Source organism: Arvicanthis niloticus, chromosome 2 (assembly GCF_011762505.2).
Source record: "Arvicanthis niloticus isolate mArvNil1 chromosome 2, mArvNil1.pat.X, whole genome shotgun sequence".
Taxonomy (NCBI): Eukaryota; Metazoa; Chordata; class Mammalia; order Rodentia; family Muridae; genus Arvicanthis; species Arvicanthis niloticus.
Genome location: NC_047659.1, coordinates 29788246 through 29815314, shown reverse-complemented (window position 1 = coordinate 29815314; position 27069 = coordinate 29788246). Strand labels below are relative to the sequence as shown.

The 27069-nt window shown below is 40.8% G+C and overlaps 1 protein-coding gene across 3 annotated transcripts in view; it reads left to right on the top strand.

Annotated features, from left to right (window-relative positions):
- The window catches only part of Stam2 (signal transducing adaptor molecule 2), a 48073-nt gene that overhangs the window by 4542 nt on the left and 16462 nt on the right, over positions 1-27069 (top strand). For all 3 annotated transcript variants that reach the window (XM_034494858.1, XM_076928744.1, XM_076928743.1), the window contains 6 exons: positions 18031-18115; positions 19023-19098; positions 19205-19303; positions 20367-20513; positions 21976-22045; positions 22729-22915. In XM_034494858.1, the coding sequence (XP_034350749.1) occupies positions 18031-18115; positions 19023-19098; positions 19205-19303; positions 20367-20513; positions 21976-22045; positions 22729-22915 (664 nt within the window). The remainder of the gene's footprint in view (positions 1-18030; positions 18116-19022; positions 19099-19204; positions 19304-20366; positions 20514-21975; positions 22046-22728; positions 22916-27069) is intronic.

Here is a 27069-nt window from a genome sequence, read left to right as displayed (position 1 = left end):
CCAATAATACAAATGAATTTTGTATATTCTAATTTATAACATTAACCTAATTTAGTCCTTGAACATGTGGTTGTTATCTTTATTTTTTAAAAAAGTTTTGGTTATGGATGAACATGGCTTTATTTATTTATTTATTGGTAATTAATTTTTTTCCCATACCTTGTTTTGCTTGCATGGTTCCAGACATGCTAGTCCTTTCAGATAGTTTGAAAGTTTAATTAATATCTTTGACTTTTTCTTTAAAATGTGAACTATTTGAGCATAATGTATAAAACACAACGTGAGCTCCCATCCCTGCCAGCCAGCCAACTCTGTCAGTTCCTAATTCCATGACACATTTGATCTCTTTAAAGAAGAGAACATTCAAGATACCGTTGAATATATTCTTAGCAGCTGTCTTTTTCACTCTTCTTCTTTCACAGAGTAAAACACTCTCCAAAAAGAAAGTTCTATTTGGTAAACGTGTATATTATTATAATAGAGAAGTACACCATATACATTTTTGTGTGTATTCAAACTTTATAAGAGTATTTTTTCTGTCTGTACCTTTTGTCATAGGCATTTTTATATGTCATTCTTATTGCGGTGCGTTGGCTACGTGATAGTCTTCTGTATGATTACACCACTTTTATGTAGTCTCCTATCTATGGGCATGCTTACAGTTTGAAAGTAAGACAAGAGGGTGAAATGAAGGTTTTCTACAAGTGAACAAGTTATAGAAGTAGTGTTTGATTTATCACACATTACTTTTTTTGTTTAAATAAAGACCTTAAGACAGACATGCAGTGCATGTCAGTGATACCTGTCCATGGGAGGCAGAGGCTGGAAGATCATTTTACTGTGAGGCAGCGTGGTCTGTATAGGAAGTATGACACCAACTAAAGATACATAGTGAGCTCTGTCTTTGAAGCAAACAAGGAAGACCCTTAGAGGCATCCTTTTATTATTAAGAATAGACTTGGCAGATGTGTGATGTAGAATGTCACATGCTGGCTAATGGACAACTTATCTGTCGTCTATACATCAAAATAGAACTTACGGGTTTATTTTCTCTTTTCTTTATTTCCTATTACTCTCCCTCCATGGTTGCCCTTTTTCTTTGCCTTTCTCTTTTTCTTTCTGCTGTGGATCTAACAGTCTCTCATGTGCCAGAAAAGCTCTCTCTCCCACTCTGCTACATCCTTGTCTTCTTTCCTTCGTGGTCGCCTGCTGTCCCTAACTCTGACATCTGTTTAAAGAAATGCAGTCTCTCTCTCTCTCTCTTCCAAAACTCCTGAGCTCAAGGGATCCTCCTGCTTCATCCTCCCAGGTAAGCTGGAGGCAAGAGCTGCTGCTGATTTTTTTTTTTTTAAATTCCAGTTACAACTTTATTTTGTACAGCCAGGCTCCCCTCATAACCCTGGCTGGCCTTGAACTTGGAGCACACCTATATCAATTCTCCAGTGCTAGGAGTGTAGTCTCCACCACGCCTACACAGTTACAGTCCTTAAAAAATATAGTTTATACATTTCTAATCGTGTGTGTGTGTATGTGTGTGTGTGTGTGTGTCTGTGTGTCTGTGTGTCTGTGTGTGGATATGTGCACTTGAGTCCATGTGCTCTGAGGCAAGAAGATGGCATTGGATCACCTCTGGGAGCTGTCACTACAGCAGTTGCAAGGCACTTGTCCTGGATGCTGGCAACTGAACTCTAGTCCGCTCTTAGAGTAGTGTACATTCTTTTTCTTATTTGTTTATTTGTTTGTTTCTATCTTTTTTTTTTTTTTTTTTTTTTGAGATAGGGTCTCACTATGTAGCTCTGGCTGTCCTGGAATTCACTATGTAGACTTGGGTGGCCTTGAACTCACTGAGATGTGCTTGTCTCTCCCTCCTGAGTCCTGGGATTAAAGGCATGTGCTACTACGCCCAACCTAGTATTATATGAACCCATAACCCCTGAGCATCTCTCCAGCCCCGAGTAACAAAGATTTTGAATGTAATTTAGCCAACAATTTCTTTCCTAAAATAATCACAGTATTAGCCAGTATTGCCAACCTCTTGTTAAAACAAGTACTGTTCTAGAAACCAGAGACATTTGGTATTGTCTATACATTGTTTCCCCTCGGCCTTTACTTAATTTATTTTTGTTAGTTTAAATTTTTTTTAGCTTTATCTTACTTTTAAAAAATATTTATCTTACATTTTGCCTGCATGTATGTGTATGTATGTGTACCATTGCATGCCTCGTGCCCATGAAGGTCAGAAGAGAGCGTTGGATTCCCTGAAACTGGAGGCATGGATGGTTGTGTGAACCACTGTGTGGTGCTGAGAACTGAACTTGGGTCCTCTGAAAGAATCATACATGCTCTTAAACCCTGAGCCATCTCTCCAGCCCCCACATTTTGTTGTTTGGAGATAGGATCTTGTTGTATAACCCAGGCTATCCTGGAACTTGAGACTTGCAATCTTTCTGTCTTTTGCTCCTTCCCAAGGGCTGGGATCACAAGTGTGCAGTCCTACACTCCAGTCGGCATTTCTGTGTTAAGACTGAGTTTCACATGGCCTGTGGCATCTTCAGCTCTTCCAGGCATTGTAAATATTGCTTCTATCTTGTAAGGTACCCTTAATGTTTTCTTAATGGATTTATAACTGCCAGTGATTGAAGGACAAGCACCCGTGTCCCTGTACCATCCCATGGAAACAGTTCTTTAGTGTAGAGACTTAGCATTGTTAGTTTCACAGGGCCTTTGTTTGACTTCCAATTGAGGCAATATGAAAATGGAGTATTCTGTAACACAGTTCTAGTTGGGACTGACTGTTGATGCAACTTAGGTTGCTTACTCACCGGTGTGACACTTAAGAAGGCGTGGGCCTGGACTTATGACCCAGCAGATACTGCTTCCTTACTTAGCACAGGCACGTCCTACGTTTAATGCACTGCACTACAACAACATAAAAAGGCTAGAAGAAAGCAGTGCTGATACAGGTTTTTAATGCTCCGTTCTGCTGTCTTCTTAATTCAGTGTCATCCTGATACATCATCTCACTGTGTTTTAGCCTAGGCTAGTTTTGAATTCCAGGGTCAAGTGATCTTTCTTTCTTAACTTCCTGAGTGCTGGGACTACAGGTCAATGCCAGAATGCCCAGCATTATGGGCAAGGAGGCAGCAGCAGGGTGTGTTTTGAGGCAGGGGCTCACCATGTTGCTGTCTTCAAACTATCTTGTTGTCAAAGCCTCCCAAGTAGCCAAGACTATAGGCATGTGCCACTGGGTCTCGAATGGTTGGGTCTCGAATGGTTGATATGGTTTTCGTTGATTTTGAGACAGGGTCTTGCAATGTAGCTTAGTCTGGCTTCAGACTCTCCTGGCTTCTGGAATTATAGATGGCACCACTTCAGCTTTCAGTATAATGTTTAAGTGAGTTAGTGACACCTACTTCAGAAGTGCTTAAAAAGATAAGGCAGGACAACTATTTAACCCATGAGTTCAGGGTTACTAGCCCCAGGCCAAGATACAGCAAGATGATATGCCCCCTCCAAAATTATATTGAATAATTGTAGGAGACTACAGAACCAGTGAGGTGGCTCAGCTGGTGAAGGTGTTTGCCGGCAAGCCTGATAACCTCAGTTACATTCCTGAAACCTACAAGGTGAAAGGAGAGAGCCAACTCCCTCAAATTGTCCTCTTGACAAGCACAGACTTACATGCATGCCTCACCCCTTAATGAGTATAAGAAAATGTGAAAACGTATGTGGAGAAGCTTCTTTGGAAAACCTTCATACGTCCTGAGATGTGTTAGTGTAACTCCTATAAAACGTGGAGTGTTAGAAATACTAGTAACATTTGAGAACGTGAAGTGAGGTGGGGTTTGGGGTAGGAGCGGGTGCATGACTATGCAGCGTGTGTGTCTGTCCAAGTGTACATGCTCATGTAGACACATTATGTGCCCTGCTCTATTATTCCCTTGTGTGGTCTCCACTGGAACTGGCTGTTAGCCAGCAAATCCAGTCATCTTCCTGTCCCTTTACCCCCAGTATTGCAAGAGCACATGTGGCCCTACATCTTTTGTAGGCACTGGCATCTGTACACAGGTCCTTATCTTTCTTCAGCCCTAACTTTTTTTTTCTAAAATTACTATTTGATTAGCTCATAAATATTGCCTAATAGTAAATGTTCATATTTAATATAGGAAATGAAGGTCATTGTGACAGAACACAGGCACAGTCCTTTGCCCCTACAATTTATTGATATTCTAACGTGTCCTTTCACTTAATTTAAGCTCATCTCATTAATATCGGTTTCACGTCAGAAATTTCTTATGGCCCAAGGGTGTGGTTTTTTGTTATCTTAACTGTTCAAGTAACATCTCATTGTTTTATCTATCCTTGAAGTTGATTATAATTTTTGCTTATTTCATGTGTACATGTGTGCTCACATACATGTCTACACATGTGCTTGGAAGCCAGAGGTAACTGTTAAGTCACCTCAACTGTCCTTGGAATCTCGGACTGTGTGGAGAATGCCTTGATTAGGCCGTGCTGCCTGGCAGGACCTGGCTGCTCTGCCTCCTGTTTGCCAGGATGCACTTGGCTTCTCTGTGGATGCTGAGGACTCAGTTACTTACTCTTGTATTGCAGGCAGTTTACCAACTGAACCGTCTCCCCTTCCTGTTTATTTGGTTTCTTGAGATACTGTCTCAGGGCTGTTGTGCTGCGTGGTTGAGGCTAGCCTTATACTCTTGATGCTCCTGCCTCCCAGGTGCTGGGTGTAGACATGAGCATGTGTGTTTTCTAGGGTCCTCACCTAAGAGTATCACAGAGGGCATTCTGGCAGAATTGGCCACCTGACAGTGAGTTTTCAGGAATGTGAGATCTGCCTCTGGATTTTTTTTTTTTTGTTTTTGCCCTTTTGTAAGTAACTTAAAGTAATAAAAGGCAAGCAAATGATTTTGTTTTCTGCCGATTTTTCTTTTTTTTTTTCCCCCTTCGCTTCTCCCTCTTGTTCCACCCCGCTCGATCCAGCCCTGCGTTTTTAATTTATTTATTATATGTAAGTACACTGTAGCTGTCTTTAGACACCTCTCAAGAGGGCATCAGATCCCATTACAGATGGTTGTGAGCCACCCTGTGGTTGCTGGGATTTGAACTCAGGACCTCCAGAAGAGTAGTCAGTGCTCTTAATTGCTGAGCCATCTTACCAGCCCCAATTTTTCTTTTATCTGCCAAACTCCTTAGTCGCTTGAAAAAAAAATGTTGGTGGTCACTGGATATGGAAGAGGATGGATGCCTTTAATGCCTGGACTAAGGTGGCAGAGGCGGATGGATCTCTTGAATTTAAACCTAGCCTCTTCTATAAAGTGAGTTTCAGGTCAGTCAGAGTTGTGTAATGGTATTACACCTCATCTGTTGTGTACCACAAGGAAGAGGATAGAACACACCAGTGGGCTCTGGTGATAGCAAAATCTGTTATTATTCCCAGCACATAGCAGAGTCAGTGATCAATCAGGGCCACCAGACAAGGACTCTGGAACCTGATCTCTTCTGGCAGCCTTGAGTAGGGGCTGAAGTAGGGTTTATAAGCACACAAACCTCAAGCACCTGGGCCAAATTAAAGTTAAAATTTTTACCTGTCAGAACTCAGGGGTTAGGGACTTTTCCAAGTATTCCATCATTGTCAGCTGACATTGAATGTAACTGTTTTGCCCAGTCAGTCAAATTCATTTGTTCTTTCTGTTGTTAGGAACAGGCCTTATGTTTTGGGTAACTTGTTGCTTAGAGACGGGGTTAGTCAGCTTAGGTAAAATGGAGTCAGAGGTCCAAATAGCAGTACTTAAGACAAGTTCCTTTTGTCTGCTCCCAACAATGATAACTTGTCTTTTAAAAAAAGAGTGATAATGTGACACATGAAAGGAAGAGAGCAGAGCAAGACCCGAGGAGTGTGTGTCACAGGTGTGCAGCTGTTTGTCTGTGTCTGCACAAGCCAATCATGTGTCCTCAGTTGGTCTCCACCTGGATTTTTGAGGCAGAGGTTCTTAATGAACATGGAGCTCACAGATAAGGCTCTGCATGCTGCCTAGTCATCAAGCCCCAGCGATCTTTCTGCCTCTATTTCCCCAGCACTCAGCATTATATGTGGGTGCTTCATATCTGAATTTAGGTCGTGTGTGTGTGCGCGCATGTGCACACATATGCACATTGCTTGAGTATGTGACTACCCACTGAGCCATCTGCCCAGTGTCAAGAGTACTGTAGTCAATGTGATGAGCAAGTGGAGTTAATTATGATATTTTGCTTGATTCTGACTTGTAGGTTTGTCCTGTCCTTCATTTTAAGGATGCTTATGTGTAGAAAAATTGAAAAATTACTTGGGAAGAACCTATTTGGCAATTTTGAACACAAGTTGTATGAAGAAGTTAGTTTAATGTCAGTGCTTCAGAGCCAGGCATGATGGTGCACATCTCTAACCCTAGCACTTTGGAGGCAGAAGCAGGCAGGCCTTCTACGATGTAGCAAGTTCCTGGACTAGAAATTACATTATATTTAAGTTCCGGGTTAAATTCGATGCTGTCTCAGACACTGTGGCCTTACACTTGGAGTACACGACCATACAGAAATGTTTTGCTGTATAACCCATGCTACTTGCTTTTCTGTGTCTGTTTCTCTGTCTATAAAGTGGAGATGCTTCTTGGATGAGGAGTGAGTGATTTAGCACATACAGAACGCTGGGGTGCTGTTCTGGATCGTTACCATCTGGTCAGAGTTCTGCTGTATGTACCGCTTCATCTTGTGAATGCACAGTGCAGCTCTGTTTTTAATTTAGTTTTTTTTTTTTTTAAGATATGTTTTAATTGTATGTGTGTCTGAGTGCATGCATGCCTGCATATGCTTTCAGAAACCAGGAGAGCTGTCAGATCCCCCTCCTATAGCAACTGTAGTTGTTTGCCACAGTGAGTCAACTGGTATGGGTTCTGAGAAACAAACGGGTCCTCTGAAGAGCAGCAAGCTCTTAACCACTGTACTATCTCTCCAGCCCCTAAATTTAACTATATAAGAATTGCGTGGTTTAGGGCTGGGAGTATAACTCAAGTTGGAGAGTGGTTCTTTTTTTTTTTTTTTTTCTGTCATGCACAGAGCCCTGGGTTTGATCCCCAACACTGCCTAAGTCAGACATGGTGGCACATGCTTGTCAAGTCAGCACATTGGAAGTGGAAGCAGCTCATTGTCTGCAGCTACCTCATAAGAAAAAGAGAATTATGTAATCTGGAAACTTAATATTACCAAATAATCATAATAGCATAAGCATATATCATTTATTCATAAATCAGAAAGATATGTATATCTTACTATCTAAGATAATTATAGTGAGTTGTTTACAAGGACAGGACATGTGTTTCCAGTGGAGGTCGCCAGCTGTGGCCTCATCTGTCCTTCAGTTTCCAATTTGCTTCTGCTTTTAAACAATTTATTTGCATTTTCTTTTTCCTTAAAAATTTTAAGATAAAAATTATTGATTTTGTGATTGGGTTAACTCACTCAGGATGATATTTTCTAGTTCCATCCATTTACCTAAGAATTTCTCCAATCTATTATTTTTAATAGCTGAGTAATACTCCATTGTGTAAACGTACCACATTTTTTTTTTATCCATTCCTCTGTTGAGGGACATCTGGGTTCTTTCCAGCTTCTGGCTATTATAAATAAGGCTGCTATAACATAGTGAAGCATGTGCCCTTGTTATATGTTGGAGCATCTTCTGGGTATATGCCCAGGATTGGTATAGCTGGGTCCTTAGGTAATGCTATGTCCAGTTTTCTGAGGAACCACCAGACTGATTTCCAGAGTGGTTGTACCAGCTTGCAATCCCACCAACAGTGGACTAGTGTTCCTCTTTCTCCAAATCACAAAAGAACACACATGGTATTTACTCACTGATAAGCAGATGTTAGCCCAAAAGCTTGGAATAGCAAAGACTCAACTCACAGACCACATGAAGCTCATGAAGAAGGAAGACCAAGTGGGGATGCCTCAGTCCTACTTAGATGGAGTAACAAAAATACTCAGGGGAACAAATATGGAAACAAAACGTGGGACAGAAACTGAAGGAGGGGCCGTCTGGAGACCATCATGCACAGCCACCTAAGCTAGACACTGATGTGGATGGCTGGAAGTGCATGTTGACAAGAACATGATATAGCTGTCTCCTTAGGGGTCTGCCAGAAACTGACACATTCAGAGGATGATGCTCACAGCTAACTACTGATAGGATCAAGGGTTTCCCAAATGGAGAAGTTAGAGAGAAGACTGAAGGAGCAGAAAGGGTTTATGACCCCATGAGGAGAGCAACTATACCAACCAACCAGAGCTCTCCAGGGTCTAAACCACCAGCCTGGGAGCACATAGGGAGGGACCCATGACTCCAGCTGTATATGTAGGAGAGGATGGCCTTTTCCGGCACAGGTGGCAGAGGAAATCCTTGGTCCCATGAAGGACAAACACGGGGGGGGGGGGGGGGGCGAGGGGGAGGGGGCAATGGGGTGGGGGGTAGGTGGGGGCACAGCCTCATAGAAGCATGAGGGGGGGAGAGGATAGGAGGTTTCTGGGTGGTGGGGGGAAATGGGGTAAAGGGATAAAATCGGAAATGTAAATATAATACCCAATAAAAAAAAAAGAAAAAATTATTGATTTTATTAACACATAGAAAGCTTATGTTTTTGGTTCAAGATTGCAGTGGCTAAATGTTCCCTTTAATTTTATAATCTCCAGTGTAACAATATTGGAAGGTGGGCCCTTAGAGAAGTATTTCTCTTGTTAGGGGCACCACTGCCTGAAAGAATTAATGCTAGTTTTTATAAAAAACAAACAAAACCCTGGGGTTGAAGAGATGATTCAGCCATCAAGAGAACTTACTACTTTTCCTGATGATCTAGGTTCAGTTTCCAGCATCAACTTGGTAGCTCACAGCTGCTCTATTCCAGTTCCAGAGGAACCATCGCCTTCTTTGAACCCCTATGGATGTGGTTGCACATACATACATATATGAAGTCAATATACACATAAAATACGTATCTTAAAAATAATTTCCAAAAGCCTTATAGGCTGGCATTATGGCTCATTGGGTAAAGGTGCTTCTGTGCAAGCAGATTGAAAAAACCAATTCCTCAGAGTTGACCTCTGACTTCCATGTATGCACTATAGTTCATGCACCTACATCATGTACGCACATAACGAAAAGAAAATTCTTTAAAAGTTCAGTGGCTTATGGCCTACATTCTGGAGTGTGCAGTGCAGCAGCAAATACAAGAGAGACCTTTCTCAGCAAAGTGGGATTCCAGAATTGACTGAAAGCTCGATGACATGGATGGCACCCCCTCTTTCTCCCTGTCTGTCCTTCCTGTCTGTCTGTCTATCTCACATGCACACAGATAAATACATAAATACCTATTTTCAGAAACATTAGACATCAGGATGGATTTGCTCTCTTGGGCTTCCACTGTCTGCCATACAAAGAAGCAACAAGGTGTTCTTCACATGTTGGCGTCTTGGACTTGGAATTCCCAGCTTCCGAGAATATGAGATACAAGATTCTGTTTTTTATTAGTTAACCTAATAACCTTAGTTATTGTGTATAGTAACACAAAATGCACTGACATTACTCTGATCAGGTCCAAAGATATTGATAAATATTTTATTTTTTGTTCAGTTTGATGTATTGAAACTGAGCATCGATGCATGGTGGTTTGAGTAAGAGCGGCCCCCATAAGGTGTGTCTGGTTATCACGAGCAGCTCTCCTTGAGAAGGATTAGAAGGATTTGGAGGTGTGGCCTTGTTGGAGGAAGTCATTGGGGGTGGACTCTGTGGTTTCAAAAGTCTAGCCAACAGTAGCCAGGCAGTGGTGGCACACACCTTTAACCCCAGCACTTGAGAGGCAGAGGCGGGAGGCAGCAGAGGAGGCGGCAGAGAGGCAGAGAGGCAGAGAGGCAGAGGAGAGGCAGAGAGGCAGAGAGGCAGAGAGGCAGAGGAGAGGTAGAGAGGCAGAGGAGAGGCAGAGAGGCAGAGAGAGAGGCAGAGGCAGACAGGTCTCTATGAGTTTGACCTTAGGGGCCAGCCTGGTCTACAGAGTGAGTTCATAGTGAAGTCCTGCCTAAAAAAACCAACCAATCTACTTACCAACCAACCATCCAATAAATAAATAAAGCCCATGCCAGAAGCCCCCTACTGTACCTATGGACTATGATCTCAGTTCTGCCCCAGTACCTGCCTGCATGCTACCATGCTTCCCACCATGATGAAACTAAGCAAGCCCCCAGTTAAATGCTTTTTTTTTCATAAGCATTGCCTTGGTTATGGTGTCTCTTTGCAGCAGTAGAACAGTGACCAAGAACAAGTTGGTACCAGAGGCTAGGGTATTACTGTGATAGGCTTGACCATGCTGCTTGTCGTGGACTGTGAGACTTTGGAGTAGAAAAGCGGTTAAATGCTTAAGTGGGATTTAATGGGCCATACTAATAGGAGCAGAAGCATGGTGCTAAGAGCAATGTAGATTATGACAGCCCAGCCCATTTCGGGGGGAAGGATATAAGTGAGTGGCCTAGATACCATCCTTTGATAGTTTGGTGTTAGCAGAGGAGACTTTAAAGACTTGCTCATGTGGTTGCTAGTAATCACTCTCATGCAGCTCTATAATGAAGAAGAGGCAGCTGGACAAATAGAAATGCAAAGTGTACAGTGTGATGAGCACCAGGAAGTGTGACGGAGCTAAGCCCTGTGCTCAGGGAGATAAAGTTTAAAGTAAAGCTTGATGCTAATTGAAATATAGGGAGTGATAACCTCAGGATAAGACCCCACCCAGCTAAGCTTCCAACTTGTGAGAAGGAATTAAGGATAAGCATAACATAAGAAGTGGAAGAAACCACCAAAGGCAGAAAGCTGACAACGATGTAATTGAAAGACGAGTCTAAGATGCAGCCCCTGCAAGCCGGAGCTCTTGTCAGTGACCAGCGTATCTGGCCTGGAACTAACTCACTGTGTAGTTCTGCCTGGCCCGGGGTTCAGCAATCTAATCAGTGCTTGCCTCAGTGCTGAGATTAAAAGTGTGTACCGCCATGCCTGGCTTTGACATATAGTATTTTAATCATGATAAAATTTTGTTGCTTTCTGTAATTGTCTTTTATCTGTATATATCCCAGTCATTATTTACTATATGATTGGAGATTGTAAGGTATATTGTATTTTGGCTGTGGGTTTGGGTACATTTGTAAAATACTCGAGGAGCTTGTGTAAAGCTTTGGGTTCAGTCCCTAGCGGTGCACAAACTGGGTGTGGTGGCGCACGCCTGTGATCCTCCCACCTAGGAAGTGGAGGCAGGAAAAATGAGGCTGAGGGGCATTCTTGGCTGTGTAGCAGGTTTGAGGCTCACTTAGGCTGTGAGACAACCCCCCCCCCCCCATTCATTAAGGGAGCTAACTGTATGTACTGTAGCTGGTTTCCAGTTTTAATAGTTCATACTCACTTAATGAAATATCTAAACTATGGATTAATTTATAAGCAGTCCTTATCATTTGGTTCTAATAAATTTGTATTTAATTATAATGATCTAATTTAGCAATGCCAGTACCGTAACAATAAACCTTTTGCTACCCTGGTCATAAAATTTAGAAGAATTTGCTGGGATTTCAAACTGCAAAACTATTAGCTAACACTGTGTAAGGGTTTTTTTTTTCTCCCTGCAAGACACCCTGCCCTTCCCCAATTTGTTTTTTGCTTTTGAGACAGATACTCACTGTGTAGCCCTAGATGGCCTAAAGTTACTGTGTAGACTAGGCTGTTCTTGAACTCACATGTATCTATCTACCTGTCTTTGCCTATAGCATTTTAAATTGTTCATTTTCTGTCTATCTGTTCTACAGTAAGCTTTAAAGTCTAATACAGTTGAGGTTCTGATTATTTGCTTGTTTAAAGAACATTATAACTCTCATATTTCCGAAACCTATTTGCATTACTAAATCTGCTTTTTAAGTCTGAGGGCTTTGTTTGTTTGTTTGTATTGCATTTGTATTTGACGTTAGGGCCTCACATGTGCTGGGCAGATGTTCTACCACTGAGCTGTATTCCCAACCCCTTTGGGTTTTCCAGTTGATACACTTTACTTTTTAGTTAAGAATTTTCATTTTTATAGTCCCTGGCTTTTGCCAAACGCCTGCTCTATTCTTTTATTGTGGTCACCTTTGCTTTCAGTTCTTAGAAGTGTGTGTAATAACTACTTCTTTAAATTGTGCTGGCATCTATCGTGCTGGCATCTCCTTGCACTGACTTAAGCTGTGTCTGTGGAGTAATCGTCATGGATGTGGTACTTTTTACTATTATGCTAGATGTTGTGTTCACTCTTTGTTCTCTCAGGCAGTTATATTAATGGATGATCTTGAAAGTCCTGTTAGCTTGGTCATAATTTTGATTTTGAAATTTATATTCTAAAAGTGTTTCAAGATGTGGCCTTTTGGGGCTTCCAGCTGAATGAATGAAGTGTTCTCTTCATTTTTTGTTAATTTGTGTAGGCTGACATAACAAAACATCTTAGTCTGGGTGGCTTACATAGCAGAAATTGTTTTCTCAGTTCTGGGCACTAGAAGTCCAAGATCAGAGTGCCAGTAGGGTTGGTGTCTGGTGAGAGCTATCCTTGGGTTGGCGACAGCTACTTTCTAGCTCTGGAGTGACTCCATAAAAGGACACTAACTTTGTAGCATCAAGGCTCCATCCTTATGACTTCAGTTAACTTTTTTAGTGGCCACATCTCCAGATCCTGCCATCCTAGGTTTAGGGCTTCAACATACCAACAGGGCTTTCAGTTTTAAAGGCAGGACAACTCCCAGTACAGTAAAACCTATACTAGAGCTCTACTGAATTTCGTGGATGGTTCATGGACCATCACCTTACCTATGTCCAGCTGAGCCCTCCCTGAGGACCTGTGCTCAGAAGTCTTTTGTTTGGTGCCTTGTCTCTTGACTTCTCCACTTGGGCTAGTCTTGGCCTAGCATCTCCATGTAGAAAGTTGGGAGCCATCATGAGGCTTCCTCTACATTTCCCTGCCTTCAAAGACCCCAGAACTTCTCAGCCCGTTTGTCACTTCCCACAGCAGTTGTCTCATACATTCTGTGTTTCTTACAGCTGGTTTTGGAAGAATAGCAAACTGATGCCAGATACTTCGTCCTGCATGGAAGCCAAAGACTAGTCACAAGCTCTTGTTTGCAAAGAGGAGGAGGAGCTTTAATGATTTCTTGGCAAAGCTCTGGTTTTATACAGTTCTATTTCTGATACAGCCTGCTGAATTAAAAGTTTTATGGGTAGACTTGGATGCTTTTCAAAGCCGTGCAGTGAACATAATGGACCATGTAGAGGAGACTTTTTGTTTCCAGTAGGTACTGAAGGAGTGAGGGTAAGGATATTGTTAGAGACTTTCTGAACTGTTTCATGGTGTATTTGAGGTTCTCTATGTACAGTAATCAAAGCCTGGTGATGAAGTGTTATGACTTACACCCACCAAACTCTGGAAGTTTTACAGTTAGGCCCCAGGCGGGCTCTTTGAGCTCTCTCCCCTCTGTGCATTTGACACAGGGTAACTGTGAGATGCAGTTCCAGTACTGGGCAGGGTGACATGCTGTAAAAAGAAAGGTCTTAATTATAATATTTAAACTTTTCCAGGAATTTAAAATATTCCTAAGTACATAATTTAACTGTTACTTAGTTCACTTGAAAATGAAGTCCATTTTGCAGGCCACTATAAAGCTTTCACATTTTATACATTTTTTAAGAGAATAATTGTGAGCCCTATATTTATACAGAGTAAAGTAGGGTTGGTGAAATAAATATTCCAATCAGAATACGTCCATTTTCTCTGGGACTCAAGTCAAGTAAAGAGTATTTTCTTTCTGTATTTTTGTATTATTGGTAGGCTTTTGGTATTACCAAATTTGGCTCTGTACCTGTTTGTATTACATAACCAAAACTGAAAAAAATAACCATGAAAAGTTGTATTCTAGCAGAAGTAGTTAGACGTCCAAGATTTAGACCTGATAGACTGGTTGATAGAGCAGTGTTTGTGTGTACTGGACAGCGGGTAGTCACCAAGGTTGGTAACGATGGTGTTAACTTTTCAGATTAGGGGCAAAGGACAGATCCTTTTGTTGTTGCTTGTTTTTTTTTTTTTTTTGAGACAGGGTTTCTCTGTATTGTGCTGGCTTAGAATAGGTTGGCCTTGAGCTGAGATATGCTCCTGCCTCTGCCTCCAGAGTCCTGGGATTAAAGGTGACAGCCACCATGCCTGGTCCCAACAAAGGACAGATTTCTTTTCTGAAGTTTTTATTTATTTACCTTGTGTGTATGAATACTGTGTTCACATGCACATATGTGTACCGTGTATGCCTGATGGATCCCCTGAAATGGGTTATAGATGCTTGTGGGTATGCCACAGTATGTGCAGTATGTGGGTGCTAGGAATTAAACCCAGGTCATTTGAAGAACAATAAGTGCTCTTAAGCACCTAGCCATCTCTCCAGCCTCAGGGCAGATCTTTAAATGTTGGTGCTTCCTAATAAGTTTTGTGAAAATATTTTTCTGTTCCTGGCTTATACTATATACTCAACAAGGGTCAGATATACATATGAATGTACATATACGTCTTTAGGCTTACATGTAAGAAAGAAGTGATACACATACAAAAGAGAATATTGGTGCATATTTAATTTTTAAGTAGTTCACACTTTATGACATGATATATTATAAAAAGGAAAAGTAGTAGGTTCTATCCTAGCAGAGACAAGTCACAGGCTGAGAGAGGATAAACACAAAGCCACCATAATGGTTGTGCTTTACTCTTTGGACCCAGAGGATAAGGCTACGTATAAGAGAAGTGTTTTGCAGCCCTTCAAGGCTTTGTCTCTTACATGAGTCCACAAAGGTTGCTGGAGCCACAGATGCCCCTGCACTCTGCCCGTTGCCTCTTGCTGCCACACAACATTGCAGTTGAAGCTCCATCTTAAGTGCTCAAGCAGTAAGACCCAGGCTCACCTAAGATCTCACCAGGGCCACACTGCAGCCATTACAGCCATTGCGCGAGCATCATAGGCTATAGACGTACATCCAGCATTCATGGAACGGCAGTGATACTTACAAGGGCCTTAGGTACTGTTTGATGTGCTACACACAGCAGTAGTGACGGTCCTGCCTGACGGTCCTGCCATAGTAGTGGGAGGTGAGGAAGAGGTAGGAGAAGAGACAGTAAGTAAGAATTATTCTCTGAAACAGCTGCAGAATGGCCAATGTATGAAGTCCTACTCATCTTTTTGAGATAGGATTTCACTATGTAGTCCAGACTGACCTAGACTTCATGACTCTCCTGCCTCAGCCTCTAGAGTGTTGGAGTTACACTTGTGCTACCATCCTGGAAAAATCTTAATCCTCTTAATTGTAATGCTTGCTTTATGTGGGATATGAAATGAGCAATACCCAGCTGGCATGAAGCTCACTCTGCAGCCCAAGATGATCTGGGCTTTTACCCTTCAACTTCAGCCTCTCAAGGGCTGGGATTTCAGGCATGAGTCAGATGCCTGGTTTCTAGCCTTTCCTCACTGTCTGTTACAGGGACTCCATGTGTGGTATCTGTTGCATTTCCCCTTCTCTCCCCACTTTGCCTGCCCACTCTTTTGTAAATATGCACACACATAAATACTGGTATAAGATAGGGCCCCAGAATGGGGAAATGGTGTGTGTATTATATCCCTAATGATGCTTTAATTTTTGTTTCTGTTTTTGCCCTTTTCGTGGGGGTAGGTGGGGGGGTGGGGTGGAGACTGAAGCAGGACACACACAAAACTACACATTGTAATTTTGGGGCCAGCTAGGGCATCATAGTGAGTTTGAGATCAACCTAGAATATGTAAAGAGAACTGTCTCAAAAATGTCTCAAAAAACAAAACGAAAAGCCCTCGTGTATTAATAACCATGAAAGTATACACTACTCTACCTATTTTGAAAAACTTTAAATAAAGTTAACGTTGCTATATGGCCCAAGGGATTTGTTAGCCATATGTCAGAGAGGAATGAAAAGATACATCAACCTAAGACTCATATATGAGTGTTGATAGCAAAAATTCAACCCAAAAAAGCAAATTTGATAAACTGATGAGATGAATACAATGGGTATATCTGCACAATAGAATGTCAACTCAGCTGTGACACTGATAAACTTGAAAGCATCATACTAAACAGTACGCAAGCCACAGAAACTGTCTAGGATTGTACTTGTGTGAAAAGACAGACTAGATAACTGTAGACAGGAACTTGACATGGGAAGGATGGATGTGTCTGCTCATGAGTGCAGATTTCTTCAGGGTTTTTGTTTTATTTTTAAAGACTTAAAAAAAATTTGTATGTGTGTATGAGCATTTACCTGCTGTGTCTGTGCACTGCTTGTGTTCCTGGTGCCGGTAGAGGCCAGAGAAGGGCAATGGATTCCCTGGAATTGAAGTTGAAAACAACTGGGAGCCGTCATGTGGATGCTGGAGTTGAACCTGACCTTCTGGAAGAGAAAGCAGGGCTCTTAACTGCTGAGCCCTCTCTCTAGCCCCCAGGACAGATTTCCTTGGAGAAAAAGAAATGCTGTAAAATTAGTGGTGATAGTTACATAAGCCTGTAATTATACTAGCTGTACTACTGTTCATTGTCAGGTGCATGCACTGTCTTAGAATGTGAGTTACATTTCTCTAAAGAAACCTTAAAACCTTTCTGCAAATATGTCAAGTCCTTTAGTTCTTAGCTTTCTTTTGACTCAGCATTCTAGGTCCCAACAAAGCAAAACATCAGGAGACTCCTGTGCTTTGTACCTTAATTTGTATGTGTCATGTGTCATTTTTGTATTCTCCACTGTGTAAGTTTTCTTTTCTTTTCTTTCTTTCTTTTTCTTTCTTTCTTTCTTTCTTTTTTTTCTTTTTTTCTTTTTTTTTTTTTTTTTTGGTTTTTCGAGACAGGGTTTCTCTGTGTAGTCCTGGCTGTCCTGGAACTCACTCTGTAGACCAGGCTGGCCTCGAACTCAGAAATCCGCCTGTCTCTGCCTCCCAAGTGCTGGGATTAAAGGCATGCGTCACCAAGCCTATAAGTTTTCTATATTTAATATTTTACTCATCAGTTTCCCTCCTTGCCGTTGGAAATAACATTTCATTGAACGGTTCAATGCATCAAGAGGGGTCAGTGAGTAAAGCCTGACAAGCTGAGTTCAAGGGTAGGAGATAATGACTCCCTCCTCCACACGTGAGCAGTGGCACACATGGGTGTGCACACACATGCATGCACTACGATAAATGTAAAATAAAAAGAAAGATAATACACATTTCTTTGTATGATGGTACATTTTAAAAACTTTGTTACAAATTAGGATTGGTTTCAATTGTGATCATTAATTTTAGAAGGTATTTTACTGGTATATCTGAGAACATTTAGTTTTAGTTAATGTTATTATAGGATACAGTTTAAAACTGAATTTAAGTTGGCCCTGACAGCTCATGTTTATAATCCCAGCTCTTGGCAGGGTAAAGGTTTTTTTTTTTTTTTTTTTTTTTTGCTTAGATTTATTTATTTTATGTGTATAATCATTTTGCTTGCATGTATATCCGTATGTCATGTGCATGCTAGGACTGGGGTTACAGGTGGTTGTGAACCACCATGTGGGTGCTGGGAATTGAACCCAGGTCCTGTGCAAGAGCAGTCAGTGCTCTTATTCACCAGTCCATCTCTCCAGACCAGCCGGGTGAGTTCCAGGCCAGCCTGTGTTACAGAGTGAGAGATCCTGCCTTAAAAACCAAACCACCCAAACAGAAAAGCTAAACCTTGAAAATACATAAGATAAGATTGAAGCTGGTAGAAGTGTACCCTTTTCCGAAATTCCTCCTTCGCTCTCTGTCTTTATCTAGAGAAAAGGTAGATTCTTAATCATTGGCCTTCATCGCTATCTTAATGCTTGTTCAAAGATGTATTGTAATTTTTATGTGTGTTCGTCCATCTTACAGAGAAAGCCACAAACGAGTACAACACCACAGAAGACTGGAGTCTGATCATGGACATCTGTGACAGGGTTGGAAGCACTCCCAATGGGTAAGGAGCCTGCTTAGCCCCGGTCTCCATGTGAAAGGGCATTGACATGTAAATTTTTATGGAAGCATTTCTTTAAATTTGCTACAAGACACTTAATTAGCTGTTTGGTTTAGGAGCTAGAAGTAGAGAGATCCTTAGGCTAGGTTCTGTGTTGATCCTGTCCTGAGAAACAAAGGCAGTGTTCAATGAAAATCTGATCTGTCCTGTGGAGGTGGTGCAAGCCTTTAATCCCAGCACTCAGGAGGCAGAGGCAGGTGGATCTCTGAGTTCCAGGACAGCTAGAGCCGTACAAAGAAACCATGTCTTGAATCCCCAGTTCCCCCACCCCCCTAAAAAAATCTGATCTGTGTTTAGACAGATAACTAAGGCTTTTATATCAGGGATGCATGCTGACCATGAATAAATACATTGGTTATTGGAGGAATTCCTCTGTGACTTTTATGAGAGCCTTTCTAAACACAATGGTTAACGCAATGAAGAGCGGAAGTAAACAGTGAATGCTTTTGGTAGGATGCAGCTGCTCCGGAGCTCCGGCAGGGGGATGTGTGCCGTATGCCGCACCCTACTTTCAAAGCACATCACGGGTATCAGTGAGCCTTTTACGATTGTGTGTTGTGCTAGCTCTTTTCAGGATGAGGCTTTGCTGATGGAAAGGTCAGTCTGTCTGGAGAAAAAAACATTTGTACAGTGTAGTTCTCTATGTTGACTAGCTTTTTAGTAAAGTGATTTTTCTTTTGATATTAGAATATGCAGTTTTAGAACATCTGTGAAAAACCACACAGACTTACTTAACAAAGATATTTGCAGAATTTTATTTTTAAAGCTTTTAGTTATGAAATACATTATATTTTTAACATTTGAATTGAAACTGTTACAAAATTCTTAACTTTTTCCCATTTTTTTCTAGAGCGAAAGATTGCCTAAAAGCCATAATGAAAAGGGTAAACCATAAGGTCCCTCATGTTGCTCTGCAGGCGTTAACTGTGAGTAAATGTCGTGTCAGCTGACCTGTTAAAGATGCATCCATTCAGCAACTTAAGCCAGAGACCATTCTGATGTTTATATATTTGTTTTTATCTTAATTGCTAGCTTCTCGGAGCTTGTGTGGCAAACTGTGGAAAGATATTTCATTTAGAAGTATGTTCCCGTGATTTTGCAACGGAAGTACGTGCTGTGATAAAAAATAAGGTAAATTCTAAACTGAAAAGAAGTTTTAAGTCATTGCAAAATACATGTACTATGCATTAATTTAATTGTGTATAATAAAGTTGCATTACCAATGTAACTTTTAAATAAGTTAAAACTTCTTGTTCTTGATTTTTGGTAATTATAGCATCCTGGCTGTTTCTTCCTGGTGTGTGTGTGCACATGTATGTGTGTGCATGCATATGTATGTATGTTTACATATATATATATTTATATTTGTGTGTATATGTATTATTGGTAAGAATTCATCTTGGTTGAGGTCTGGTCACTGCTTTGACAATTTTATGTAGACTGCCTTGTTTATTTTTAACAACCACTCTTGCAGCTTGGCTTTGCCAAGGTCACAGAGCTAGAAAGTGGCATAGTGGATATGGGTATCTATGACTGAGATTCAGGTCTAGGTATCTGAGTCTTGACTCCAGACATTATTGTTCTATATTGACTCTCACTAGAATTGATATCTAGATGTCTTTATATTAGAGCAGAGTGGAGGCCTCTTATGTTTTCTTTGAGACACAAACTCTGAAGCAACATTCTCATGCCACTGTTCAAGTTCATGCAAAAAATCCTCATCTCATGCTGAGAGTATTAAGAAAACAGAGCAAATAGCCATTGGTATAAAATATTTCTAGTCATTTGAACATAAAGTATTCTGGAGGGGTGATTTTTTTTTTTTTCCATGAAGCAGCTGTACCTGACAGTGTGAATAAGCTATGCATCTGTCAGTTACTGGGCTAGTCTGGGATACCTGCCTTGTGTCTCTGTTTATCTTAGGATTTTGGTGGTGATTCTCTGTTAGTAAATTTAAATTGTTTTTATTTATTTTGTGAGTATATTCATGTGCACGTGCACACACGCACGTGTCACAGTGCATGTGTGGAGGCTAGAGGTCAGCTTATAGGGAGTCACTTCTCTCTCTTGACTGTATGGTTCTGGGGGTCAAAGTCAGGATGTCAGACTGCACCATGCACTTTTATTTACTTTAACTCAGGATTTTTGTTTGTTTGTTTGTTTTGTTTCTTTTTCTTTACCACTTCCTTAAAAGGCTCATCCTAAAGTATGTGAAAAACTAAAATCTCTAATGGTGGAATGGTCAGAAGAATTCCAGAAGGACCCCCAATTTAGTCTGATATCTGCAACTATTAAGTCTATGAAAGAAGAAGGAGTTACTTTTCCTTCAGCAGGTTCCCAGGTGAGAGATTTATTCAGACCATGGTTGTCTACTGTCTGAAGGCACTTATACAAAAGCTAGCAAGGGATGTGGGTTGTATTTATGTGTGCTTGTGTGTGTGTGTGTGTGTGTGTGTGTGCATGTCTTCCCATTGCCCATCTGCATCCCCTGAGCATCTAACATAGTACTTACATAGATTCTGTTTAGTAGAGACATCTAATTTTTTGGTATTTTTCTTCTAAATACCAGAAACTTAGAAATTGAACCAGATATAAATAATGTATCGAATGCTACTCTAAAGTCTGGAATTATGTGAAAAGCATAGGATGTTCAAGTCAGCCTTATGTTTAAGCAGTTAATGATAAGGGGCTGGTGAGACGGTTCAGTGGGTAAAAGAACTTGCCATACAACTCTGGTATGACCTGAGTTCATTTCCAGGAACCCATGTGAAAATGGAAGATGGGAACCATCTCAGAAAGTCTTCTGATCTCACACACATTGTTAGGTGTCCCCCTGCTCCCTCTGAAATAAGTTAAAAAAAATTTTTTTTTAAATTATTATAAATCTGAAAAATGGTCATATATATGAAACGAATTACTAATTTAAATTGTCAGTGATAAGGGCTGACGGATGAAGATTAGATGCTGTCTGTCCTAGTACCAAGAAGCAAGAAGGACCGCAGATTACAATGGTGAGGACGTAGAGAGGAAGCGTGTTGAGACTCGAATGTGTTACAGAGAGTAGAGTGACGAGATGGTGGGAAAGGCTCTTGTGAAAGAGTCATGGAGTTGAGGATTGCCTGATGAAAAGTCAGTGTGCCAGAGGTGAGAAAGCAATGTGCTGTTAGGAGTGTAGGACCAGAGACTCATTTGGAGACTTGAGGCGAGCTTTAGTCGGTGCGGAGGGAGGCTGCAACGGCTGATAAGTTATAAAGAGCAGCCGAGCTGCCTCTGTTGACCATTCTCAGACATGGGTATTAAAGAGCTGTTGATGGCTCAGAGTGCTGGACACGTGTCCTAGGGCCCTCAAACTCAGGAGGATCTCGTGTGAGTCAGAAAGGCCACTTCTCCCCAGCTGCAGTGAGCAGCAGAGGACTTGAGGCGTACTTCAGGAGATGAACCTTCTTTCTGTCCGAACTCTGAGCCAGTAGCTTCTGAGTGCCTCTCCTGAGTAAAAGACCTTACACTGTCGAGACTCAGGTTCTGTTCGTTCTATAATAATTTCAGTACTTTCTCCAAGTTCAATGTCAGATTCTTAGATTTATTAAAGTATCAGTCAGTGTGTGCCTCTTATGTGTTTATGTTTTCTTGAAAACTGATATTTAGTGTTAGTATTTCAGAACAGCTACTTAAATGCTCATGAAGAGCCTCGCTTTAAATGGAGCTGAGTTACCAGTATTTTTTAATTAGCATCTACATGTAATTACACAGCGTGTGCTTCCTCTGAAAGAATAGCTGTGCTCATTTCACTCATTTGCTTCCAGACGGTCTCGGCTGCTGCCAAGAACGGGACATCAGCGAACAAAAACAAAGAAGACGAGGACATAGCCAAAGGTAAGCGATCAAGCATCGTTTGGTGTTGCTGAAAAGAGTCTCTGGGAGGCTTTATTGAGAGAAAACTTAGAAGAAACATGAGTAGGTTTTTAATTCTCCCTCAGATCAAAAAGCTGTAGGGTCTTAAAAGTCAGGAAAAGCAAAGACATGATATAAGATGAAGCTGATTCATTTAATTTTTTAGTAATATGTATTTCATGTTCTACCTTTGGGGAGATTACATTTCACCTTTTCCTAATGCCAGAGTTATGACTCAGGCACAGAAATATGTTCATGGTGTCCTATATGGAAAACTACCCATATTATAATGTCACAATCTGTTTGCTATAAAAATAATTGCTGTATATTATAGACTGTGATGATAATAAGGGATGAGCAAAAATGTTATTTAAAAAAAATGTCATGTGTCCCTGTCCCCTCGTGAATTTAACCATTTAGTGTTTGGACAGGCTTACTGGCATATGCCTCAAGTCCCACCTTGTGAGAGGTGGAGATGAGACCAGGAGCTAAAGGTTGTCTCAGCTATTCAGGGAGCTCACGGCTACATGAGACCCTGGCTCGGAAAAAAAGAAAACACACACTGGACTTATTCTTAAATATAATATTGTTATGTAGTATTTTTAAAAAGCTTTTAGATGTTAAAATTAATTCTGATATGTTTACATTTTAATTTTTCCACCTAGCTATTGAGTTATCGTTGCAAGAGCAGAAGCAGCAGTACACAGAGACAAAGGCTTTATACCCCCCTGCAGAGAGTCAGTTAAATAGTAAGGCTGCACGGAGAGTCAGAGCCTTATATGACTTTGAAGCTGTTGAAGACAACGAACTCACCTTTAAACATGGTGAAATTATTACTGTTTTGGATGACAGGTATGTTTTATACTTTTATTTTGTGTGTCTGTGTGTAATAGTCTGAAAATATATAATCTCCTTAGATGAGGATAAGGAATACTCATGCTTTTGACCTTTAGTCAAAAAATACAGCATTCTCTTATTATTTTCTTGAAGATCATAGTAGACACTGAGACCCTTGATCAAAGCAGTCAGAAGCCATGCTTGGGTCTCTAAAAATACTACCACACAATTTCCCTCACAATTCCTTTATCATTTACAATTCTAAGAAACAAACTAGATTGATCTGTTTTGAGCCTAATTCTGTTCTTTATTCTTTTCATTCATTCTGTCTTGTTTGTTTATTTTTGGAGACAAGGCCTTTAAGGCCTTCTGTCTCAGTTTCCAAATTGTTGAGGTTATAGAGAATTGAGATTTCTGCTTGAACTTTATTTATACTTTTAAAAGAAGTGGATATGGTCTGTTGAGTTGGCTCATCGTATCAGAATTCTTAACTTTAAGTCTGAGGACCTGAGTTCAGTCCTTGGGACCCACATGCTGGCAGGAGAACACCGTTTCTTGCAAGTTGTCCTCTGTCCTCCACATACACATACACAAATAGATACATGAATGTAATACTTTTTTAAAGTTGATGAAACTTTGCAGTAGTGAGACCAGACAGCTTGTTGCTATGAACAAAGATGGCATATGTATCTGCTTTTCTATACTAGTGAAGTAAAGGTAAGTAATTTAATTTTTTGAGTACATTCATTTATTTGTGTACACACATGCATGTGTGAACGTGTGTATGCCCACACAACCACCATGTAATGTGGGAGTCAGAGGACAACTTGCAAGAGTCAGCCTTCTATCGTGTGGGTTCTGGAGGTCGAACTCAAACTGTCAGGCTTTACCTTAACCTGCTGAGCCATCTTGCTGGCCCCAGTCTAACCTATTTTTAAGTGGCTACATACATACGGTTTTGCTTTGCTGCTGTATTTATAGAGAAAATGTTATGTAATAGACTATTTATAATAAAAAAAATGAATGAGGACACAGTTCTGTTTTTGTGAATCTTACGTAGGAGAGTTAAAATGACTGTGTAGACAGTGACATGCAAGACAGAACATGGTGACACCATGAGAGAGGCTGTCTCAGGCCTCGGAAAACCAGTTCACATTTGGTGTAGACATGTGGGATAGGAGGCTTCCCCGGGGCTGCATTCAGATGAATCTTGATGGAATGGTTTCTGTTTTCGTGTTTTTCACTACTGAACCCAGGCCTTGTACATTCAAGGGTATTATGTCCCTAACCCCTTGGGTTGATTTTGAAAAAAAAAAAAATTGTAAGAAACTGAAAGGAGTCTAAGTACTCAACAGAAGGGTTGATTAAAAAGTAAGAATCTTTAAGAAAATGACTGGGACAGTATCAGCGCAGTGTCTGAGTTTATTGCTTCTTTGCCCGTGGTAGCCGTGGTAGCTGCGGTTTTCTTATAGGACAATCTTACTCATCAAGGGCATTGCTTTCCTTTTGCCACTGTCGTTACAAGAGTCATCAGGAAGTTGTTTTGCTTAGAGCTCATAGCTGAAGAGAAAGGCTCAAGTTTTCCTTGGTTCTAAGATTTAAACCTATTTATTTATGGGGAGGGCACACATGTGTGCTGTGTCATACGTGTGATGGTTAGAGGACAACTCTTTCCATCTCCCATCGGGTTCTAGGGGTCAAAGTCAGGTCATCAGGCTTGGGAAGCAGATTTAACTAAGTAGTTAAATCAGCCCAAGACCTAAAACTAGATGGGAGAACCTTAATCTCCTTTTTTAAATCTCAGAATACAAAAGGTAGGTTTTTTGTTTGTTTTATTTTCTTGTTTTCCATAATGAATGCAGGAAAATGCTGTTTTTATTCTGACAGCCTAATTTCCTTTTCATCTTGACAAGTCAGCTTCATTCAGTCTTGAGGAGTCACCTGTCTCAGCTGCGTTTCTCTCTGCCACTGTAGCCAAGTGCTCGTGTGACAGACACAAGTGAGGAGGCCGTGTTTTCATGGAGAGTTCTTGCTTGTGTAGAAATTAGCATACAAAATATATGGGCTACTGATAGATTATTCTTTGATCTTAAGAATTTAGGTGATGGATAGCTCTTTTATATCTTTGTGGAACTCAGTAAATGAAATGCTTCAGAGACATGGAGATAGCTTTATCTTTAATCCTAGGATTCTTCCTTAGCTCAGAGTTTGAACCTAACATGAAAAAGCTTTGGATAGACTTCCTAGTCCTACCAAAAAGAAAAGGAAAAATCAAAAGCATCCTTAAGAATCAAGTTTGTCACATGAAATTCTAGGAAGTAGATAAGAAGGGTTCTTTCCAGAGAACTGTGACTGTCCACTTGGAAAGTCCAAGAGAATCAATGGTATTGGTTAACAGTTAAGTTTAGGTTAGGGTTACTAGATATAAACTTAGTGTACAAAAATCAGTGGTATGTTTAGAAAATGTAGTAGGAAAGATGTCATTCACAGTAATAACAGAAACTCTCTCAGCAGTTTTGAGGACTTAGGGAACCTGGATTTGGCTCACTGGCTCAACACGGCAGCTCACAATCATCTGCAACTCCAGTTTCAGGGGTTGCAATGCCTCTTCTGACCTACTGGGGTGTCTGCATGCATGTGGTTCACATACGTACTCAAGCACACATACTTACATGTAAAATAAAGTGATCTAGTAATGAATAACCTGCAAAAGTATTAGAGGCCTTTATGGAAAATCTACAAAATTCTTGGAAAATTAAGACATAAGAGTATACAGTGTATTTATAAACATAAGTAGAGTGATAAACCTTAATATTGTAAAGATTTAGGTTTTCTCATCTCACATGAATTAACTGCATTCTCAGTTAAACTCCCTTTGAAATTCTCTTTCCTAAAGAACTTGAAGAACTTTGGAGACATGATAATGTCCAGAAAGTAAAATAACCAGCCGCCGTGAGGGGTGCAGAAGCTCATAGGATTCACCTCCTAGGAGATGACTGCAATCTAAACTGAGGAATTGCTGACGTTTGCAGTCTTTTTCTCTTTGGAGCATGATTGACTGCAAGTAACAGAATCCACAGAGAGATTGTAGCTGAGGAATTCCTCTAAATGGTCGGGACAGAGAGAGAGAGACACTGAGAGAGGCTCAGGAACAGACACAGCTTGCTGTGATAGTTAGGGGAGCAGGCATTAGGCTTGTTTGGTTTTTTTGTTTTTTGTTTTTTGTTTTTAATTTTTTACCTAATCACTTTCCATCCTGCTCACTGCTCATTTCCTCTCCCACAGTCCTTACCCCTATCCTCTCCTCCTCTCTTCCTCTGAGTGGGTGCGCCTCCCCCGGGTATCCCCCACCCCCATTAAATCAAGTCTGCAAGGCTTGGAGCATTTTTTAGTGAACTTTGGTAATTTTTGCTGCATTGATTAGCTCTTTATATAATTAAAGTTTGCTTCACACAGCACATACAGTTTGATTCTACATGATTTAGTGACCTAAGCATGGGAGGTAGACAAAAAAAAAAATCTGAATTATTAGACAAGTCTCTGGGGGAATACACAGTAATTTAGGGCAGAGAAAGATAAAAAGCATGTAAGACATAGAAAACAATTACTGAATTGGCCTGAAAGCAGAGGCAGTCTTAATTTAGATAAGCAGTTGCCATTGTAGGTACATAGAAAACTAGAATCCATGAAAAAAATACCTGTGATCCAGTAGGAAAAACTAAACAGGCAAAGATAAGAATGAGCAGTTTGGGGCTGGAGAGAGAGATGGCTTAGTGATTAAAAGCACTGACTACTCTTCCAGAGGTCCTGAGTTGAATTCCCAGCAACCATATGGTAGCTCACAACCATCTGTAATGGGATCTGATGCCCTCTTTTGGTGTCTCTGAAGACAGCTATGATGTACTCATATAAAATAAATAAATAAATATTAAAAAAAAAAAAAAAGAAGAGCAGTTTACAGAGCAAGTTCCAGTACAGCCAAGGCTACACAGAGAAACCCTGTCTCAAAAAAGCAAAAGCAGTTTGTGGAAGAGGCAGTATACTCTACTAGTGAACCCTGGAGAATGCTGGTGAGCTGGATGAAGCATGACTTGCCTTCTCTCTGGTATCAGATGTTGGCATGGACAGTTACCAATGTGGGGAAAATGACTGCCTCATGGTCTTGGGGG